Source organism: Bombus impatiens, unplaced genomic scaffold, assembly GCF_000188095.3.
Source record: "Bombus impatiens unplaced genomic scaffold, BIMP_2.2 scf_0699, whole genome shotgun sequence".
Taxonomy (NCBI): Eukaryota; Metazoa; Arthropoda; class Insecta; order Hymenoptera; family Apidae; genus Bombus; species Bombus impatiens.
The window spans coordinates 67,521-91,355 of record NT_177118.1 but is presented as its reverse complement, the minus strand read 5'-3'; the positions used below and the strand labels follow the sequence as shown (position 1 = coordinate 91,355).

At 39.0% G+C, this 23,835-nt stretch overlaps 1 protein-coding gene and 3 long non-coding RNA genes across 5 annotated transcripts in view; 1 reads left to right on the top strand and 3 right to left on the bottom strand.

The window, feature by feature from the left end:
* Positions 1 to 6,472: 6,472 nt before the first annotated feature.
* LOC117152133 lies at positions 6,473 to 18,769 on the top strand. The gene is made up of 3 exons (XR_004462401.1): positions 6,473 to 6,627; positions 16,123 to 16,125; positions 18,758 to 18,769. It is a non-coding gene; the product is annotated as an uncharacterized LOC117152133 (long non-coding RNA).
* LOC112213493 lies at positions 13,894 to 16,862 on the bottom strand. Of its 2 annotated transcripts, XR_002947375.2 has the most exons (3): positions 16,262 to 16,858; positions 14,370 to 16,169; positions 13,894 to 14,158 (listed from the first exon to the last, which is right to left on the bottom strand). It is a non-coding gene; the product is annotated as an uncharacterized LOC112213493 (long non-coding RNA). The 2 variants fall into 2 exon arrangements; XR_004462397.1 differs by having other exon boundaries at positions 14,370 to 16,862.
* Positions 17,770 to 18,469, bottom strand: LOC117152134. The gene is made up of 2 exons (XR_004462402.1): positions 18,238 to 18,469; positions 17,770 to 18,184 (listed from the first exon to the last, which is right to left on the bottom strand). It is a non-coding gene; the product is annotated as an uncharacterized LOC117152134 (long non-coding RNA).
* A 4,186-nt stretch (positions 18,770 to 22,955) lies between the features above and the next one.
* Positions 22,956 to 23,835, bottom strand: part of LOC117152129 — an 18,032-nt gene continuing 17,152 nt past the window's right edge. The window contains exon 3 of the mRNA XM_033322869.1: positions 22,956 to 23,748. Within this exon, the coding sequence (XP_033178760.1) occupies positions 22,956 to 23,748 (793 nt within the window). The remainder of the gene's footprint in view (positions 23,749 to 23,835) is intronic.

Below are 23,835 nucleotides of genomic sequence, written 5' to 3'. Positions count from 1 at the left end.
AGTACACCTTATTTTAATTAATAATTGAAATTTAATATTGATATTGAATATTTAATAGTAATTGAATAATAATTGAAATTTGTAAGTCTAAGCATTTGAATATTTTCGTGAGCCACTGTATATATACAATTTACTGTTTTCTCACGTGCAGTTAAATTTTTACTCGATTATCATCGTTTATGTTTAAACGAGATCCGATTCATGGTACACGGTCATGGTACACGATATAATGCGCTCGAAATTTCCAGCTTGAATATATTGGAAATGTTGGAACTTTGTTTAAAATAGTTAGAAATTAATTGAAAATACTTGTCATAATACAAATGTCACGATTGCCACAATTGTGCACAATGACACAGATAGTTGTAAATAGCATGAAATACGATTTCACGTGAGAAAGCTCGAGGCCAGGAAATATATCGCGGTGGTGCGACTTTCGTGAATCGCGCATAAATACGCAGACGTATCGGAATATCCAATTGGCCCAGGGGAAGTTAATCGGACGATACGTCCCGTTGCCAACGGGGCTGATCCGCAACCGCGACGACCGCGAATGGAAAATCCCCGTAAAAAGTAGCGTAACCCGCTTTGCCCTATCAGTCGCGCGACTATTCCCAGCTGTAAATCCATTTTTCTTCCTTGCTCTATCGTTCTCTATCTGCATTAACCCCCTCCTTTTTATACGAAAATCCCGTTTTAAACGGAAATTTCACAAATTTCAACGACGAATTAATCTGTTAATTAGAGAACACGAGTTACCTGGTCTGACTCGGATTCATAATCTCTTATAACCTCTTAATTCATCGTAATTTCTCTATTTTCATCTGCTATATTTTAATATATTCGTTCATTTCTGTTTCCAAGTGAATTTTACATTTGGTGTCCATTCGGGGAAAAAGGATAAGACGATGCAAGCAGTTTTGATGATCAATAATAATGTTCTGTGAGAAACGAATAATATTGTGTTACTTCAAGTTAATTAACATCGTATATACTTTATAAATGTTTTAGAGAGTAATATTTATTTAGTTCTATTAGGTTACTGGTAACTAAGTTATTGCAGATTTCGTCAATACCACCTAATGGCAAACTCCGCAATCACTTAGTTGTCAACCTAATAAACTGAAGCGCAAGGATAGTTGCGATATAGAATTGGTTAATCGGAAATTGAATTTTCAAATATTTTTCTATAAATGGATAACAAATGTTATTTATCACGCACCTCGCCTGTGGCCTTCGTTTACGTTTAGAAAAATCAACAGTAAAACGTATGTGAAAGTGATTTATCCTTCTTTGTTAACTCCTAACCTCAATGTATAGTTATTTTTTTATCAAATAACTGTTACCAGACCATTTACTGTTAATTAAATTTCATTTTCTAAAGAAATGGAGAATGGTAGATATGGAGTTTGTGCTCTTAGGGTATTTCAAAGTCGACGAGGTTATTCGAAGACACGGAAGGTGCGCCTGAGGATACCAGCCGGAGTTTAATTCGAATAAAGTGGGACGGTTAGGAAAATGGTACCGGGCAATTTCCGTTTTTCGTGAGATTAGCATCTACCAGATGTCGAACTGCCCGTCCACGGTTTTCATTAAACTGGATCGTTCGGCTAATGTGCAGAGTTTCGAGGCACAGCGATGCCTTATCTTAACGCCATTTCAAAGTCTGGAATTTTTACTCAAGATTCCTCGATAAAATTGCTCCTATCGTTCCTTGCAGTTGCCCGGTTTCTACATTTGATGTTTAATGAGAAAATTTAAGTCTCTGACTTGTCTAATAGAATTTTTAAATGCATCAGATAAAAATGTATATATTGGGTTGGCAACTAAGTGATTGCGGATTTTGCCATTAAGTGGTATTGAGAAAATCCGCAGTCAGTTAGTTGCCAATCCAATACACATTTGGCACAATCTAGCGCAGTCCTTAGGATATAAACACGCTTGGGCTTAATTAATTAATATATAAATGACGCGATAAGTACAACAGTGTAAAAATACATAGTCTATATAGCTTCTGTTGAAGTAACTACTTCGAGAAAAACTCTACATCTTTATTTATGAATATCTGTGACCTGGAGACTGCTATTGTGCAGAAATATTCTAAATAAGGTGCGATGCATATTATTGTACCCTTGAGTATACATCATGTTTTGGGTTGCAAGGTCTAGGAGCAAAGGAACTAATAAACAGATTTCTATTTATGTTCCTGTAGCCTCTGGCCCAAGCTATAAGCTTAACTTTTTTGATAATGTCCTTTTGCTATAAATATTTGAACGTGCTCTCTATCATTCCATTGTCTAGTAACATTAAGAGAGTAAGGATTTGAATCAACATAAACTTATACATTATACTTCTACTTCTACTTACACCTTTAATTATTTCAATATACTTTTCTATTACAAATTCATTCACTGGTTCTTCAATCAGTCAACCTCAACCTCAACAGCTTCTATAAAAATTCATTTTTTATCATATGCTTATATGAGCACTGAATAGATCTTATTATATTTATTGTTGGTACATTATACAGTATGATATTGTTATGTATATTTATTGTAGATACAGTATATACTACTAAATAAAAATTTATGATTGTATGAAAAACTTGGCCAAGCAAAGTTATACTATCTCAAGGTTACATATGTAACAGTGGGAAGAATTCTTTCACGAGTTTCCAAGATCATTGGTATATTTTTAAATGGAACCGTATGTATGTTTTTGTCCATCGATTGATGTGTTTTTTAAATCTCCGTACAAAAGCATCGAAGTAGCGTTTCAAACTACATAGTATAGGATTTTTTTATTTATTTAGAAATATTAGAAATTAGGGTTTCCAATGATTTCTATCCTATATGATAAATTTATTGATCTATAGATTTATTTTCAATGGATTAAACAGAAAACAATGGTTATTTAACGTGAACTAAATACAGTAATGTGCTATAATTAAGACAACTAATAGTTTACAATTCATAACAACTCAGCAACTCAACTCTCCACTCCTCATAACTCGACTCCTCATCACTCGACTGTCAATTCACAACTTCACTCCTCGCAACTCGACTCCCCACTCACAACTACTCCACTCGACTCTCCACTCACAACTACTCCACTCGACTCTCCACTCACAACTACTCCACTCGACTCTCCACTCACAACTACTCCACTCGACTCTCCACTCACAACTACTCCACTCGACTCTCCACTCACAACTACTCCACTCGACTCTCCACTCACAACTACTCCACTCGACTCTCCACTCACAACTACTCCACTCGACTCTCCACTCACAACTACTCCACTCGACTCTCCACTCACAACTACTCCACTCGACTCTCCACTCACAACTACTCCACTCGACTCTCCACTCACAACTACTCCACTCGACTCTCCACTCACAACTACTCCACTCGACTCTCCACTCACAACTACTCCACTCGACTCTCCACTCACAACTACTCCACTCGACTCTCCACTCACAACTACTCCACTCGACTCTCCACTCACAACTACTCCACTCGACTCTCCACTCACAACTACTCCACTCGACTCTCCACTCACAACTACTCCACTCGACTCTCCACTCACAACTACTCCACTCGACTCTCCACTCACAACTACTCCACTCGACTCTCCACTCACAACTACTCCACTCGACTCTCCACTCACAACTACTCCACTCGACTCTCCACTCACAACTACTCCACTCGACTCTCCACTCACAACTACTCCACTCGACTCTCCACTCACAACTACTCCACTCGACTCTCCACTCACAACTACTCCACTCGACTCTCCACTCACAACTACTCCACTCGACTCTCCACTCACAACTACTCCACTCGACTCTCCACTCACAACTACTCCACTCGACTCTCCACTCACAACTACTCCACTCGACTCTCCACTCACAACTACTCCACTCGACTCTCCACTCACAACTACTCCACTCGACTCTCCACTCACAACTACTCCACTCGACTCTCCACTCACAACTACTCCACTCGACTCTCCACTCACAACTACTCCACTCGACTCTCCACTCACAACTACTCCACTCGACTCTCCACTCACAACTACTCCACTCGACTCTCCACTCACAACTACTCCACTCGACTCTCCACTCACAACTACTCCACTCGACTCTCCACTCACAACTACTCCACTCGACTCTCCACTCACAACTACTCCACTCGACTCTCCACTCACAACTACTCCACTCGACTCTCCACTCACAACTACTCCACTCGACTCTCCACTCACAACTACTCCACTCGACTCTCCACTCACAACTACTCCACTCGACTCTCCACTCACAACTACTCCACTCGACTCTCCACTCACAACTACTCCACTCGACTCTCCACTCACAACTACTCCACTCGACTCTCCACTCATAACTACTTCACTCGACTCTCAACTCCCACTACTCAACTCGACTGTCAACTCACAACTGCTCCATTCGACTCCTCAGGTGACGACCACACGGTAAAACTGCCAGGCCCCTTAGACCATTTGTCCACGATACTACAATAGTTTAAAAGATATTTGAACCTTAATTTTGTAAAACTTGGCGACTGAAACTTATGTCTTCCTTGTCTTTCATGCACTACATTTCATCAGGTTAAAATCGAAATATCCTTTGAACTACACATATGCCCACATAATTACTATAATACTTTTTTAATTTTTACATAGAGAATAAATAATCACATCCACTGGCGTACAAGTATAAATAGGGTTCTATTCCAACAAAATACCGACGATCATGAAATTTGCTAAAGAAATGAAAAGATTCTTTCTACTATGTGTAACTTTGTCTTGAGAAGTCTCTCCATATGCAACAATACCCAAGGCCGATGTTTAGGTGATCTGATTTAACTGAGACACCCCGTATACATAAATAAGAATCATTACAGATATAAGTATACATGCTTAGAATGGCGTGACTGAGTTTTCAGAACTTCTCTTCGTGTTATAATAGCTAAAGAAATATATATAGTACGTATCTATACCTTTGAATACAATGTATTGTATATGCGTTTCCAATTAACAACCGTTAACCGATATCGTAAACCAATCGTTTATCTGACCAGAGATCAATTAAAACCCCGAGTTTACTGTATCTGAGTGTTTTTGTAGACTCGTTCAATCATTTACGAGCGTTCTTCTTCCTTTTACTACTTGACACGGTTTCATTTAACTGTACCAAATAGAATGCATAAAAATAATTCGCCCATTTTTCACCATCCCTCCATTTATCCATTCTTTTAAATTTCTACGAACCCAGGGACGAAGGATCGAAATTTACTTCTCCATCTACCGGTAATCGAACGAACCGGAATAGCTTCTCGATGACCCGCTGAGGCGGCAGTCCGTAGAATAATTCAAGAGAAACTTGAAAATAATCGACTGCGCGTTAGTTAGCTAGGTTCGGCGAATGCTTTATTCTGGTGCCGCTATTCTCGGCGCATAAACCGATTGAGAAAATAGCGCGAGACTGTGCGGCCGTGGAAGTTGCGGGGATTCAGTGGTTTCTGATAAAGCGACCGGCGTGATTTATCCTCGTCGAGCAGCCGCTACCGTCTCAATTGGTATCGGGTAATTCAGTTACTTTTCCTTAGAGCATTCGCCTTTGCAACCACGGCAACGGCTTATCGTTCTTCTGAATCTCTGGCGTTTCTGCGCCGTCCAACTTCTTAAATTGCTACGGCTTTAATTTACCAATGCCAAGCTGAATATATGTATATTGGCGATAAAGTCGGAAATCTCTGGCTCGCTTGGTAAGAAGATGAGGATATTACAGAGTTTATGGCGGCTCTGGATAATGTCTCCATTCTCGTCTACTTTCTTCCAATAAAGATACGTTCAGAGGGTTCATTCCTTTCGCATTGAAGACAAGAAGCTGTGCATCAGTTCTCAGAAATATTTTGATTATTTTAGTTTCTCTTGCCCATTTATGGCTCGTTAAATTCCACCAGCGAGATTAAAACTTCAACACCCTTCTTCCATCGCCAAGACCCATGCATCGGAAAAGAATTAATTTAAAAGCAGGGTCTTTCTCGTGAATAAGTAAAAATACAATTTGAGCTGGTCCAGATCCGCACGCTAACTGTGTTACCTAATAACTGAAAAACCCCGAAGCCAACGTCGCCTGTCTACTGTTTATGGCCTGACTTCGTCGCAGTCTTTTGTCTACACGCTGTCGATGGCTTCAGTGCTTGAGAAAACTAAAAAAGACCAGATGTAGAGTTTTCTTAGAAGTGGTAACCACTTCAACAATATAGATTTGTCTATTTTATTTTATTTACATTATTTCTTTATTATAGTTATTTTTGTCTTTGTTAGAAATACCGATCAAGTTTCTCGAAATTTCTATGTGTATCATGGAGTCTTTGTTCTTGTTCTATTGGGTTGGCAACTAAGTGATTGCGGTATGGGGTTGGCAACTAAGTGACCGCGGATATATCGATACCACCTAATGACAAAATCCGCAATCACTTAGTTGCTAACCTAATATAATAAATAACGAGACAGAAACATCCTTACGTTTCAATAACGTACATATGTTCTGTTCATAGTAGAAAAGGGAAACAAGTAACAAAAAAAAAGGTATTTGTTAAAAAAGTTAAAAAAGTTGCCAATACTTTCTCGTAATAGGACTCGTTTCTTTTGCATTGAAAGCAACACGCTGTGCGTATGTTCTTGTAGACATCGATTTTTCAATTATTTTAATTTTCAAAGTTTATTTAGTTTCCAATCCTGTTTACTTTCTCGTAATAAACATACGTCCGGAGACTGATGTCTTGGTGTTGAGAACAGAAGAGACTTGGTATATTGAGACTGTGAATCAGTATTTTAATTACTTTAGTATTCCTTCCTTCTTTTTTCTTTTTGTCTATATTTTGTTGATTGTTGGAACGTTGGTCAAGTTGCTTGTCCTAAAATCGAGAATATTACATTGTGAAAAATGTATATAAGAATTATGTAAGTGAGATAGCTGAGGATGCCGATAGTTGAGCACCGCTGCTTTAATATCTTCCATGCAAACATCGTACACGAACCTAATATTGGAACATTCTATGATTTGTATCGTGCATAAGATATTATGGGTAAGAAATCAGCTGAGTTCACTGGACATTTCATTTCCTACCATTTGCAATGCTAGCATTATTGGAATCTTAGAATACGATTCTTACTGGACATGGTTTGTATAGGTTCTGAGAACGTAAAAATATAGCTGCTTATAATACATCTTCCTAACACCGAAAGGCTCATAATAAATCCACAGAGAAGTATTTTCTGCTTGCATTTTGAATCAAAGTTAACAAATTTCAGTGTCATCGAGAAAACTATGTCTTAGTTGCATGAAACCTAATTAAATTACCATCGTTTCTCAGCAGAGATCAACTTTATTACATTCGACAGGCTTCTGGTGTTATTACTCAAAGCTGAGGTGATTAACATTGAAAACAAACTCCTGATTGTTAATATCGAAGAAACACATACTACACGAATTGTCCACGTTTCATACAAAAGTCTGGTATTGTTTTCCAACTGCTCCACACAGTATCTTTTAAACACCTTTGTTTCTTTGTTTTGTTTGTGTCTCTTAAACACCCCTTTTTAACACACTAAACGAATCTTCCCATACTTTTTCGACCAACTGACCACAAACTACATAAGTAAATCCCTAGGAAACAGCACATCTTCCCAAAATCACTTTCTCTTCTTTTCTAAAAATCTATTTCATATAAACATACTTAACAAATAAATTAAACCACTGTATTTATCGCCACTGTATATAATTCACAAATTCGCCATTTAATTAACATAAAATTCTATATTCTAAAATATCCATGTACTCCAAAAGTCTCTAAAAACCTCCCTAGTTCCACTTCTGTTACATTTGGATCTTCTAAAAAAAGTAACTATATCTCGATATCGCCAGTTGGCCACCATTTTAATCAACTCTCTGGCTTTCGAACTTATAGGAAGGGAACGATGTGTTGGATAACGAGCGTGCATCGGGAGGCGGCTCGGCCTGTTTCACAGCCGTAATAAGAAATTTCTCCTAGGGACATTTTACCGGGAGCATCCTAGGCGGCTTTGTGCGCCTTCTATCGTCGCTTTGAGGCATGCAACGGTTCCTAATTAGGCCAAGCAACGCCGTTGCAAGTTTACGAGCCTGTTTTCTTTGCCCTCCTTCTTCGGTTCGCGCATCTGCTTGCTTGCCTATCCTTATCCTGAGTGGCGGATGTATTAGGTTGTCCGAAAGATGTCTTTCTTTTGCAAACGGGTTTTTTACGCACAGTGCACCTTCACACAAACGTGAAACCAAGTCTGTGAAATATCGCGGTGTTTATCTCAACAGAACAAAGGGTGGATCGTACGTCATTCGACAAAATAATATAAAACAAAAACGTTGTGCGTCTATTATTTCCTCTTAAAACGAAAGAAACTTTTCGGTCAACCTAATATTATATCCGCAATATTATGTATTATATTTGCATTTTCTTGGGGAACCGCTTCCGTGGCCATATTCGGTGTAGGAGATCGCGTCAAAGGAACACGGGTATTTTTCAATTAAAATCTGTTACGCGGCCGCAAAGGAGAGACAGGGGACAATGTCAAGGGGTAGAAAGACGCTTGTGAAAGATGGACAGTTCAAGCATTCTATCTTTATTTGATTCGTGTCGCGTGATAGACGTGGAGGAAAATATAGAGTGTAAAATAGAGTGTGAAAATTCTTCTATCGTATTTCTTTCTGTGCTGTTATTTCTGTATTTAGAGGTAGAATAAATATTATTTTATTCTATCTATTATTTTATTATTTATTATTTTATTTAAATCTATCACACCGTTCTGAGCCGCAAAACCTTCATTGCACTTTCTTACATGAACTAGGGATAAAAAACAAAAGAACACCTTAAACCTATCGATTAAATTTATCGATTGTACCTAGAACTATCTTCTAATTACTATTTATTGTAACTAGCGCATCTGCATGTGGATGACGAGCACGAACTCACGTTGTCATTTTCAACATTCTGTTTCTTTCTTCTTCTTTTATTGTTGCGCAGGAATAGTTTATTGAATTTGAAATGAAATTTCTTCTATCGTATCTCTTTTCGTCTTTTAATTGTTTCATAGGAGAAGTTAAATATACTGTTACGACCGTTCGCGGAGAGACGCGATCGCTAGGAAAACGCGTCAGCGAGAGGCGTAAATTCTCGCTACGATTCTGTTAACCCACGCCGCGAAATAGTCGTTCCCCCTTAAGATAACAGAGGTGGTTCAATGACTTTAACACTGTATTAACAGGTTAACATAAAATAATATATTTGACAATAATATGATGAATATATTACAGAAAGTTGACTCGACTTTACAATATCTCTCAACGAATTCGTTAGACTATGCGATTTTGATTTTACTCGTCACACCTCTCGATGTATATCGTTCGACTCGTCAGAAGGGACTGATTGCCTTTCGATCATTTCTTTGTCTTCTCTGGAAGACGACCCCCACTATGCTCGGGACACGCCACCGTTCGCGTCTATGATCACGTATGCCGCCTTCTTGTGTGGTAAACGTAACGGACAAAAATCGACGTTTCTCGAACTCGCTGCTTGGCGACAAGTATGCGTTCGTCGATACATTGTATATGTTCCGTCGGGCAGATAAGACGACCTGCCTGCGACACTGTAGGACCGCGAGCGACGGTTAGAAGTATGACCTGTGGTAAGCCTCGTGGCGTAACAGATACGAATATTCTTCTATGCTAATTCTTTCCGTTCTTTTCTTATTATTTCGTGGCATCGGTTAACTGGGCTTGAAGTTATGAAAATTCTTCTATCGCGTTCCTCTCTTTTTCCTTTTTTGTTAGTTTACGGAAGGAGTTAATTGAATTTCAAGTTATGAGAATTCTTCGACAACATTTCTCTTTTATCGTGTTTCTGATTTTTTACAGGAACAGCGAGAAGGAATAGTTGAAATTGTAGTTGTTGTGATATTCTTCTTGCGAAAGATTCGCATTTTTGTGAGATGGAATTATTCAGTCGAATGTTTTGAGAATTGGCGAGTTTTGAAACGACAACATGATTTCGCTTCAAACTTGAAACGCCATAGTGGAAATACCGCATTCCGCGTATATTTTTATTCTAGCTATTCGAAAAAGTTGAAAGCTCTTTGCTGTTTATTATACTCTCTAGCAATCTTGCGTGATGAAAAAGAAAACGAGGTTATTTCAGTCTGACTAACGAAACAGAACTTGTTTAAAGTAATTATTATGTTAATTATATTATTCAACCATCCGAATTCTATTTTTACTCATTTTCATTGTTACCATACGTCGCAGTATACGTGGCGTTGCAGTATGTGTAGCATACTATAGTTAACTAAGCTAATGAATGTATTTCCATACAGATAGAACGATTAAATTATGAGACTGTTTCATAAACTAACAATAACACACGGTCTAAAAAAAACATTTTCGACTATCGACTATTATTCCAGATTTTTCACATACGCGTCTTCTTTGAGTGTTCAATTAAACAAATAATTTATCTCTTTGTCTTTCTTCGATGATTAATTATCATTATCAACGAACAACGAACAAGTCGATTTTCTAAATTTAAATGGTTCTCTCATAAAACCCTGTTATAAAATTATAAGACTAAAAGCGATTATTCACAGAAGGTTGGCTACGCGATATAATTTTAACAAATAATTCATCTCGACCATAGTTCCAAGGACATTTGTATGGAAATCTCGAAGGGTTCACAGCACATTCTGCCCAAAGTTTCACAGTCTGCGTCGATCGTTTTACAGGTTGCAGATATCTCGTTGGAAGACGATATAACGTGAAACACGAAAGCTGGAATGTGTTTGAAGCTTATAGGTCAGTGCAACTAAACCACTTTTGCCCAAATTGTGCTAAATGCGCTTTAGATCGTTGTTCGAGGTTCCTATTCGTTTATTTATTTCGTTTGATTTCTCGATGGCATTCCTTGGTGAAACCTGCAGAACGCATTACAAGCGCTGCAAGCGGTACGATATTGGGAGAAATTGTAGCAGGCATTTAGAACGGCCACATTGGGCCATCATTTTAGCCCGAAATTGTCCCGTTGCTGCGGCAACACGCCGTTAAATGGTATCGCTTCATTTAGCGCTGCTGGCAAAGATGGCCGCGTGTACATCTAACTGGTTTTATCGAGCTAAGTTTATCGACTGTTCAAACAGTCCTGTTAATCATCCGGACAAACTTATCCACCGAGAAAGATCGATCGGCGATTAATCTTCCTACGATTATCGAGCTACCCGCTTTCAAATCGAATCGAACAATTTCCAAAAGCTTTAAACGAGACAAATTTGTCGCGTGTTCAATCGGTAAATTTTCAATAACGTTTATCATCTCGAATAAAAATTCGTGGAAATAATAAGCAGTTTTTATGCGTCTTTAAATAACGAGCTTGCGAAATATTAAAGACAAAGTAGACTTTGGGCAACAAACTTTGAAAGTTTATTCCACTTCCAACATTTTCTCTTTTGTTTCGGCTAATTACTTCGTAGAGTTACGATTGCGTCTGTGCCAAGATTCCAGTCGCGTCTTCTAGGTTTGTTATAAATTCCACTTTTAATCCCTCTAGAAGCTCAAGTGTCTCATTTTCCCTTAAATTTTCTCGAACTTTCATTTCGACGATCAAAACCCATCTCCGTTCGAATTTTATCAGCTAACTATATCCCTCCCATCAAGAGCGCACGTTGTTCACTCATACACGGCCAACCAACAGCAAAATACTAGCATTCGCAGACGACACGACTAGTCAGGCACACTAATCAAGAAACAGCAGTCACATTACCACAAGAGCACATCAGAAAAATAGAAAAATGGCTACGAGATAAACAAATAAAAGCAAACCCCAGTAAATGCAACCATATTACATTTACACTAAGAAAATGGAAACCACCATATATCCAATTGAATGGTACGCACATAACACAAACAAGGCAAGTTCAATATCTAGCACACCTCTTAGACATACAACTTACATGGAAGCAACATACTAAATCAATTATAGACAAAATACGGATAAAAAGAAGACAAATGTACTGGTTAACTAGTCGAAGTTCTAAACTCAGCATAGAAAATAAACTAAAAATATACAAAACGATAATAAAACCAATTTGGACGTACGGAATGCCACTATGGGGGACAGCAGCAATGAGCCACATAAATAAACTAGAGTCGCTACAATCGAATGTACTGAGAACAACAGTGAACGCCCTCTGGTATGTCAGAAACGAGGATATACGTACAGACTTGAAAATACCAACGGTGAAAGAAGAAATCGGTAGGTAAGCAGAAAAATACAAGGAAAGAACGGCAACACATCCAAACCAGCTGGCTGCTGAAGCGAGCAAAACTCTGATAGAAAGAAGACTAAAAAGTAAATATCCCACTAACCTCACTAAAGAAATAAAATAGTCAAATTCGAAGATGGTATCCCGCTGGGGTTAGTCATCCACTTTTTTTATTTAGCAATAAAGCTAGAAAAATTTACCAAATGTCCAGCTGGACAAATTGTAAAGTAAAAATTAAATAATAAAAAAAGAATATTGTTCGATATCTCATTTCCGCGTCCTAAAACACTCTCCATGCGCGTCATCTCAGCTTTCTGTGTCTTCGTGTCAACGTATCCTCGCCATGGAAGTGCGCCTCTCCAGCGAAAGAAAATCGCGCGAGACGTAAATCGAGGGAACGTGGTTCCTGCAGGCTGAGCAGAGTAAGATATTGATAAAGGAAGAGTAGCTCGGTGGCGCGTTTCCAATGTAAAGTGGGCCGAGACCGGTCGTGTTCCCGCATATAAACCCCGTGTCCCGTACGTGTCACGATTGACATGATCCATCGTTTCGTGTGTACGACGTCGTTTCTTTCCTTTTCTAGACGACAGGGCTGCTTAACCTATTTACTCGCGGAGAAGAACCTGCTCCGCGGATCTTAGCTCGAAAGTCCCTTGTTCGCCGTGATCGAAATTGGATTACAGCCATTTTGATAGTCCTGGTTCGATCAACCATTTGTGCCTTTTCCTTCGCGCCCAATTACAATGGACAGCGAGATCCTCTGTGACCGAAGAAGCGGAACGAAGAAAGGGCAGAGAGTGGGTTGCTGGCAAATGGAAAGCCGGCTTACCCTCCGAAATTACGGCCACTCTCATTATACCGGGCTGGTATTACGTTTGCCCTGGAAACCTAGTTGAATGGGCGGGTTCGATGTGATTGGTGGACAGACGCGTGGCCAGCCTTGATGGAAAAGTGCGTTTGGTTATTGGTTTCGGTGGTTTCCTAGTTTGGGAAGCTTGTAGCAGTATTGGAAGCAAGGGAAGTGTGCTGGGTCGTAATGGATTATCTCGATCTCGCCTGTACTTTTGGCTGCAATTATTCAGATATGTCTAATTTTGTGTGCTACGCTGGATTAGCCGCGTATTAGTGACACACATATATGAGTATAACTGTGTGTGAAGTATGTGCGCAGTGTCTCGTAGAACAGAAGAATGCAACTTATTGAAGTAATTAATTTAAGGAAAACTCTACGTCTTTGTTTTTGTATATCCATGACCTGAAGTCCGCCGCTGAGAAGAAATTAGAATTTAGTGAAAAAATTCGAAATAAGAAGAGGTGCATATTATTGTGCCCTTGAATATAAATGTTGTTTTGGGTTACAAAATGTGGGTTACAATTTTATTGTATTATAACGCTATAAGAGTGCAGATCTTCATCAGCGTACACTATACTTATACCTATACTTGTTTCGATATATTTTTCTATTACAAATTCATCCACTCGTTCTTCAATCAGTCAACTTCAACAATATGATATATTAAATTAATAAATAATGATAACAATTTATTTGATTTTGACCTCATACACTATATCTGTACTTATACTTATGCCTATACTTATTTCAATATACTTTTCTGTTCCACTTCATCCACTCGTTCCTCTATTACTTAACCTCAATAATATCACACATTAAATTAATAACTAGTGATAACAATTTATTTGATTTTGACCTCATACACTATACCTGTACTTATACTTACTTAAATATATTTTTCTATTACAAATTCATCCAATCGTTTCTCTATCACTTAACCTCAACAATATCACACATTAAATTAATAAATAATGATAACAATTTACTTGATTTGATCTCATACACTATACCTGTACTTATACTTATTTCAATATACTTTTCTGTTACAAATTCATCCACTCGTTCCTCTATCAGTCAACCTGAACAATATCATGTATTAAATTAATAAATAATGATAACAATTTACATAATTTGATTTCATACACTATACCTGTACTTATACTTATTTCAATATATTTTTCTGTTACAAATTTATCCAGTCGTTTCTCTATTACTTAACCTCAACAATATTACACATTAAATTAATAAATAATGATAACAATTTACTTAATTTGATCTCATACACTATACTTGTACTTATACTTATTTCAATATATTTTTCTATTACAAATTCATCCAATCGTTTCTCTATCACTTAACCTCGACAATATCACACATTAAATTAATAAATAACGATAACAATTTATTTAAATTTGACCTTATACACTATACCTGTACTTATACTTACTTCAATATATTTTTCTATTACAAATTCATCCAATCGTTTCTCTATCACTTAACCTCGACAATATCACACATTAAATTAATAAATAACGATAACAATTTATTTAAATTTGACCTTATACACTATACCTGTACTTATACTTACTTCAATATATTTTTCTATTACAAATTCATCCAATCGTTTCTCTATCACTTAACCTCGACAATATCACACATTAAATTAATAAATAACGATAACAATTTATTTAAATTTGACCTTATACACTATACCTGTACTTATACTTACTTCAATATATTTTTCTATTACAAATTCATCCAATCGTTTCTCTATCACTTAACCTCGACAATATCACACATTAAATTAATAAATAACGATAACAATTTATTTAAATTTGACCTTATACACTATACCTGTACTTATACTTACTTCAATATATTTTTCTATTACAAATTCATCCAATCGTTTCTCTATCACTTAACCTCAACAATATCACACATTAAATTAATAACTAGTGATAACAATTTATTTGAATTTGACCTTATACACTATACGTGTATTTATGCTTATTTCAATATATTTTTCTGTTACAAATTCATCCAATCGTTCCTCTATCTCAACGCAACCGTTCCGTACGCATAGTGGTAGAAAGATGGTGAGACAAGAGAGTGCTGAGACGCGTGCAATGTGTATCCACGAATATCTTGTTAATCACATATTAAATAAATATGAAATTATTTTAATATCATTTCCTCGTGTAATGTGAGTGTTGCTATACATTTATTTCGGCGACTAAGATCCATAATTTTCAACTGTAATATCGCTGGAAGTGGTCACGTCTAATTGCGTCGTCGAGCATCCGATTGGCCGCTCGATGAGCGATGCCCTGCTATTTCTACGTAGTAAAGAATGGTTTTCTGACGAGAATATTAGTATAGATTACTTTAGTAAATGATTTTGTAGCTTGGAAAGCTTGTACCGCATGGAGCTTGAGAGAAGATGAACGTTCATCCGATTGGTCGTGATGTAATAGATTAGGGTCGCCTTGATCTCTCACGCTTTTTCGGTCGTAACGTATTATTAACGAAGCTAGTCGTTTTCTCTGCATAGCGAAGGCTGATGGAATTGCGATGAAAATATCAAGTGGATAGTTCGTAATTTGAAAAACTTGTACGTTGTGTAGAATTTGAAAGAAGACGATGACGTTTGTTTGATTAGTATTAGTCGCAATAGATTAATATCGCCTCGATTTCACACGTGTTCTCGGTTGTAGCATATTATTGATCGCAGTGCTCGAGTCTAATTATGTCGATTACGTATGTTTTTCGATTGTATCTATCGTGATGATACGTTTTCAATTTTTTTCAGCTTTTTACGGCCATTTGTGAAGAATAAATTCATTTCACAGACTAATCAATGTTAATTAATTTCCCTATTTAAGTACTTGTCAAAATACATTTAGCGAGTTATCATGAAACGAGAAAGACCTAAGAGACAGCTTTGAATTCCCTACACGAACGACAAATTAGTTTGAAATTCCTGCGAGGTTGGATAAACCGATATCGGTAAATTCATAATCACAAGGCGAATCCACGGCTTACCTCATGTCAAACCTAACGCGCCGCAATTCCGATCGACACCGTTCGATCTGAACCGGGTCGAGTTAGTGCGCGTAAGTTTCGCCTCTGTCAGCGTTACGGCTAATCCCGAAAATCCCTAGATTCCTGTTCTGCTTATCACATGTACCTACATGTATCGACGATACGCACAGTAAATCGATCGTGTCTTTCGTTATCTCGCCACGTTCCCCGCCATCGAAGATTCATCGAGTTTCTAAAGATTAATTCGATAACATCCGCTCTTTCTTAGATGAGGAATTTCATATAGTGATAAATTATGGCAACATAATCGACGCTTACAAAATATTAAGACAGATTAAGAAGAAGATTAGGTTATCAATTATTTCTTCACGAATAAACGTTTTGCGTTTAAACTTAATCTTTAAGACGCAGAAAATTGATATCGTGAAATTGAATAGAACGTCTGTTCGCAAAGTATCCGATTTACGGATACATCTTTCTACCTGTGCTGTTGCGAAAACAAGGTTCTACAATTTATGAAACATCTTCAGATACGAGTGTCGTGAGCCTTCAGACGTCTAATCGGTAACAGTAGGTTATTTTTCATAGACATTATATCGATACGATTTCACAATGACAGAGACCGAGATTTTGTCTCAAGATTTATTGGATTGGCAACTAAGTGATTGCGGATTTTGTCATTACCATCTAATGGTAATCAAATTACCATCTAATCAATATCCTGATCCAAGTTCCATGAAGTTGTACGATTTAAAACCTTATGCTACTAAAATATACAAATTTTCCGCGTTTTCACTTATTGTGCAAATAAATTTATTTCAAACTTTCATCGCCCTAAGATTCTTATCAAGTCTCGTGTGTTCAAACGGACGTTGGAAAGAAACGAAAAGCGAGAAAGAATGGGTCAGAACCGCCCCACAGTTGGGCAAAGTACGAGCATGCGGGGCGGTGGTCTCGAGTCAAAGCTGGAAACGGTAATTTTACGAAAGATATGTTTCTAATCGGGCGTTAATGGGCGACGCCGGAAGCGTCCAACCAGCATTCTCCTTGCTCATCCGAAAAAATACTTTCCGCTTCTTGCTTTCCTTCTTTGCGCCGGGTTTTTCCTCTGTTCTAAGTGATTGCGTCTGTTCTTGAAATTGAATCAGGCCACGCTGCAAAAAGGAATGCCGGATAAAACGAAGGAAAGGGTGGTTCCCGCGCGATCGATCGATTTCAATTTGCCAACATCCGTACGATAGAGTACGCCAGAACGATACTTGGTGAAGAGAGAATTCCCTTTTCAACGGTAATTTACAAACTCTTCAAATAAATTCACATTAGTTCGCACGCGTTTTGTTCAAACCGAGACAAACTAAGGTAAGGTTGGCAACTACGCGATTGCGGATTTTGTCAATACTACCTTATGACTTAGTTGCCAACCCAGTACGTATTCTTAACACTTTACCGACCGTTAACGATTCAACAGCATACGCACATCCGACCGGCATCTCAGGCGCAGATTCTCCCCTGGCGCTGGCTCTGTTTCGGTTTACAGTCTCCGATACCATTCTTTTTGTTCATTGCGAACGGTACGTTTTTCAAATTGGTATAAAACGGTGGGAGCTTACAAAGTAATGCAACTGACGCGACTGAGTAAGGTACCTTAGTATTAAATAACAAATTACTGCTCAAATAATGAAAAAGATTGTCGGCGACAAAAAGCCGATTAATAGGCTATCGGTCGGTAATCGTTGGTGACAAAAAACCGATTAATCGGCTATCGATCGGTAAAGTGTTAAGACGTTGAATGACATGCCAGTTTTACAAGGTTTGGCCGTGGCGCCACGATGAATTTCGTTATTATGCGATACATGTAATGTTGAAATATTACCTACAACAGATATGCTACGGTGTATAATCATCATTAATGAATTTATCTCACTGAGGTCACCGGTGACCCCCACGGCGCTGTAGTACAATTTCGTTCGATTCACTTACTTTTTGCGATTGTCAATTATCTCATATTGTTTCTTCGCGTTGCTAAATAATTGTTCTATGTTGTTAGGTCCCAGGATGTACCATAAACCATAATGTATCCCTCGTTCATACTTATTCGGACCAGCAATAATCCTAAAGAACCGTCACAAGATTTAGCATTTTTTACTTTACTGTCAACGTCCTTAATTTCCATTAAACATGTTTCAAGTTGAAACGTACCATAGGGTTACTGTTCGTTAAGATAAAACACGGAACAAGCTGGTTTTTCCCATGTTCGACGGCCACTGATGGAGGGCGCACATAATAGACGTATATTTCATGTATAAATAAAACTATTTTTATATGTTTTATACTGCATTAATTTCGTCATGCCATTGTAGTAACGATGGTAATAATAACAAATTTATAATTATTGAATTTGTTCAAATAATGTATTTCTACTAATCTTGGTGCGCCGGTCACCGGTGACCCCCATAGCATTCGTGTTAATATCGAATGAGACAGAGCGCTGTTCAGATTAGACAAATTACCTACGTTCGAACGATTTGCAACTGTTTTATCGATGTGAACGTGCTTAGTTCATTTGAGATACCCATTCAAAATTCTATATTTGTCCTTATGAAGTCTTCTTCAGATTGGCAAGTTATATGCGTCCAAACAAATGGAAACTGTGTTATCAACGTGAACCTGTCATTTAATTTTAGACGCTAAATATTCATTTAATCCTTAAGTAGTATATTATGAAGTGCTTTAAAATGAAATAGCTCGTTGAAAATTAGCCAGTGATACCAATTCAAAGTTAAAATTCTTCAATCTGAAGCTCGTGACATTTAAAAAGGAAGATGTATAATTATGCTCTGTGATGGACGAAATTGGCGTTTTTATGAAGAATAACTTACGATATGCTTTCTGGCTGAATTATTTCGAACCAGAATTCCAAATACTATAATAAATGAATTATTTCCAATTAGAATTCCAAAGACTATAAGAAATGACAAAGAAAAAGGTGGAAGTAGAAAAGTTAAAGGAAAAAAGAAATAGGAAGTATCGCTCAGCAAAGAAAACCTGGAATACGTTTTAAATTCCTTTCACAGGCGGCCAATCTTTCCAGTTGTTTGTCGCGAAGGTTAAGTAAGTTTACGCGTGCGCCCGATATAAAACTTTGCATCGTTTCATTTTCCTGCGACGGGATTGCAAGAAGTTTGAAACTCGTGGCAAAGTATTCCGAAAGGATCCGCACTCCTTTCACTGGCAACACGATCTTGATTTTAATTAAGCTCTAAGCGAACGCGACGCGATCAAACTTGCGACCTGTTTCCTCTCGCCAAGCCAAGCCAACCTAACCTATACTTCCTCTTTGATTCGTCGTACCGGCTTTCCGCTAGCTGCAACGTAAATTTTATTCTGAGAAATCGACTCGGTTGTTCGCCACAGAGAAACACCAACGTTACGTTGATTTATTTCCGATCGTTTGTCAAAAAGTTTCAGGAATTTTGCTCAGTTGCGCTCGCAATGTTTTCTGCAACTCCTGTTTCGACACTAGTCACTGAAAGTTCCCGCGGCTTTTCAACTATTCCCTTTGGAAGAACGTAATGCTAACGAAAAGAATTCCTAACGCGATTCCCTACCAATGTGTGGAAAAGTTGCGCTTTGTTTTTGTCTTCAAATAAATCTCATGAATGTATGAGTGAATTCATAGTGAATGTATAGCGAATGAGAAGTATTTTCAATAAGTATTCGCTGTGAGTCTTCCAGCAAACATGCAACTTCCTATCTTCCGTTTAAATTGCTTTCTCTTCAAAATTTATTGTGTAATTGGACGTTAGGAAGAAATTCTTTGCGTATTTTCAAACTGCAATAAATGTTTCCTAACCTCTTGCAACCTAATATTTCAACCATCTCCTCTTGTACACAACGACAAATACAAAGATGTTAATGTAACTGTGTCTTCTCAATATTAATGCAACTGTATATCAAATTTCACGATTTCTCGTCGAGTATGTCGAGTTTTTAGTATTGCAGGAAATGAAACTCTGATGCACAGTGTTGAAATCTCAGATTTTCGTCCTTTGAAAAACAATAGTGTTGGAGTGTTAAGACTGTTTATATTTATATTTATCATTTGTCATTTTTTTTTTTTTGTTAGAATTTAATCTTGGAATTAGGATTAATATTCTGTGGAAGACACAATGTTTGTGTTGAAATAATACAATGTGATATTTATTAAACAATTATTTCAAGAGTTATAAATGTGCGTTCTGGAATGTAGACAGTTGGCTAGTTATTCACAGACTGACTGGCTTAGTGAGCCATAGCCCTTGAAAAGGTTTAGAGCCCCACTCTTGATGCCAGTAATGAGTGTGACCTGTGTGGGTGTCTGTGTGGCGTCACGTGTGGCACAGAACCTTCTAGTAGCTTCTCGACGTACGTGCCCATCTAGAATGTTCCATCCATATCCTCACGTTTCTTCCGGCGTTTTTTGAAAAAGCATGCACGTGCTAACTGCCGTGGTGCCTCTCACGAACGCACGCTAGTGGGGATGGCGCTGGGCAACGAGCGGAAGAATCCGTATGATCAGACGCCTTATCTGCATGCGATTGATATCGTTGTATTCCAACATTTTTATCGCGATCACCAAAAAACTCAGATTACTTTAACGACGGTCGTTTATTTGAAAGAGAACGTTGGCAGGAATAAGCTGCATTGAAAGTTTCCTTGACCTATTTTGTATCGTCACTTTCGGAGAAGTAACCTGTTTCGCGCGCCGTTTGCACAGCGGAAGAGGAAGTTTCCTGTGGGGAACAGTGAAAACGTCCGGCAATAAACTTCGTGGCGAGTAAACGGCTCGTTTGCGCCGACTTTTCGTATCTTGCATGACCGACAAGTCGGAAGTCACGTTAATAATGAAATTCTCCTTGCGATGTTACAAATTATGCTATGTCACGACGCGCCATAATGTTGTTTTCAGAAAATTATGACACAAAGCCGAGCCGGACGATGAAACGAGTTTGCAAGAGCCTGCTGGCCTGCCTTTTCGAATTCGAAAGCTCCAAGTTTCGAAAAACGCAATTAATTGCACCGGGAAAAGAGAAAACTCTCACTGTGATTAAACGTTTTTCCTTTTTCTTTTTCAGATAAATTGCGATTACACGTCCGTAACAGACACTCGATTCAAAATATTCTAAACGCGGATTAATGGAATTTTTGGATTAGATTTAATGAAATATCTTTGGATAGAATGAAAATAGTGAAACAGTTAACGTAGGTTATAAAGTTACATTTAAGAGAGAAGTTTTATCGAGGAGGAAATGAGTTTGTTTAAAGGAGAATGCAAAAGACTGAAGGAATCTTTGGATTTTCACGAGCTACGTGGGTTTAAATAATAATTGGAGGATAAAGATAGGAAAAATAGATTAACTTAGTTCACAAATTTATATCTGATTGACAAAAGGTGAGAAGTTTGCTGAAAAAGAGAAAGTAAGTTTTGAGGTTAGGTTGGCGTTAGGTTGGGGTTAGGGAAAATAAGTTTTGGAAAGGTTATACGAAACGCAGTACTAGATATAAAAAAAGCTACGTAGAGAATTTTAGGAAATCAAAGAGCGATCATAAAAATAAAGCACGAATGACTGTAACACTTTTTAAAATGTCGAATTTGCCATGATTACGATGTAATTCCATTTCGTGTTATTGGACTATTTTCAAGATCATTCAGGTCTCGTAAACTTTCCTCGATATCGTCAAAGGTTTGAGAATCAGACTGTGGAAGCTGTACAAAAGAATATAGCTCGGATCTTTATTGCTGTTTGTCGTGTTCTAGAATTCTAGAAGCTTTTACGATGTTCGTGACGGCTCTCGCAGTGCGATGATATACGTGATGGATTAATCATTACATACATCTTGATTGATGACGAACATCTGCTTTGGATTCTTTGCAGGATCACAGGGATAAAGGAGCATTAACCTGTTACAGGAGGAAGATAAATTATTCAAACCACGCGCCACATATTCGAATATCAGATATTCAGGAATATTCTAACTTATACAACGACAGTTGTACGGCTGATTAAATATTATAAGATTTTTTTTATTTATTTAGAAATATTAGAAATTAGGGTTTCCAATGATTTTTAAACTATATGATAAGTTTATTGATCGATAGATCTATTTACAATGGATTAAACAGGAAACGATGGTTATTTAACGTGAACTAAATACAATAATGTGCCATAACTAAGACAACTAAATAGTTAATTCACAACTCACAACTATTGTAATAGTTTACAACTCGTAACAACTCTCCACTCCTCACTACTGGACTCCTCACCACTCGACTGTCAACTTTTTTTTTTTTTTTTAACGTGAAGAAATCCTCATGGACAGCTGGCGGGTAGTGTCGGACTCTTATCGACTAAAACTCCACGGTGGTCTGTCCTGACGCCTGAGTCGAGATGTACCCGGGATCTCTCCCGAATTACTACCGGTTACCCCCGGGCGTCTATCTCCCTGTCGTTATTGAAGGGAGGCTTCCTTGGGCCGTTAGGGGGGGGGGAACCACACCCCCTAACGCCTCTTCCTGGTTCATCACGCTCCTACGGTGGCCGTGGCGGCGTCGCGCCTCTCTGGCGCGTGGTGTTCCTCCGATGTTGTTGTTGCGTCGTCCTCGAAGGATGCCGCGTTCTCAACCTGTTTCTTTCCGCCCGCTCCTTCGCAAGCATCACCTGCTCACAGAAAGTGCGAACGGCGGCGAACTCCCGACGCCCTCTGAGCATGGCCTCCACCAACGCTTCCGGGGCCAACCTCTCGCCGATCTCGAGCTGCAGGACGCGTCGCTGTTCCGCCCACGCCGGGCAAAACTCCAACGTATATTGCGCCGTGCCTCCTCATCCTCGCAATGGTGACAGGTGACGTCACCTCTCTGCGAATCCTCAGCAGGTACTCGCCGAACACTCCGTGCCCGGTGAGCAATTGCGTCATCCGGAATGTCAGCGGTACCCCGCCTCGCTCTCTCCAAGCGTCCCAGTTGGGAAGCACGGCGCGAACGGCTCGGTGCGGCCGCGCGGCGTCCTCTTCCAGCAGTCGAGAGCGCCATCGCTCCCAGATCTCCGGCTGGGCCTCCTCCCGGATGTTCGGGGATAGCGGCCCGTCCGAGCTCGAACCCCTCAGGTGTACCGTACACCCATCGGAGCGCCAGGGCCTGCAGCTCGAACGGGGGCGACGCCGCCAGCACGGTCGCCGACGCGTACGACGTCGTCCTATACCCCCTGGCGATGCGAATGCCCGTCGTCCTATGCAGTCTCCTCAGCGCGATCAGGCTGCGCCGACTAGCCGCCAGGTCTTCCGCCCACACCGGGGCCCCGTACAGTACTCGGGACCGGATCACCCCCTCGTAGAGTCGACGAACTCCCACTCCTGCTCCGCCGATGTTCGGCAGGAGGCCGCACAGAGCGTTTGCCGCGGCCGTCACCCTCGGAACCAGGAGCTCGAAATGGGGCTCGAAAGTCCATTGGCTGTCGATGGTGAGACCCAGGTAGTTCATGTGGCGTCTCACCGGGACCTCTTCTCCGTCGACAATCAGCGACGACAGTCCGAGCGGA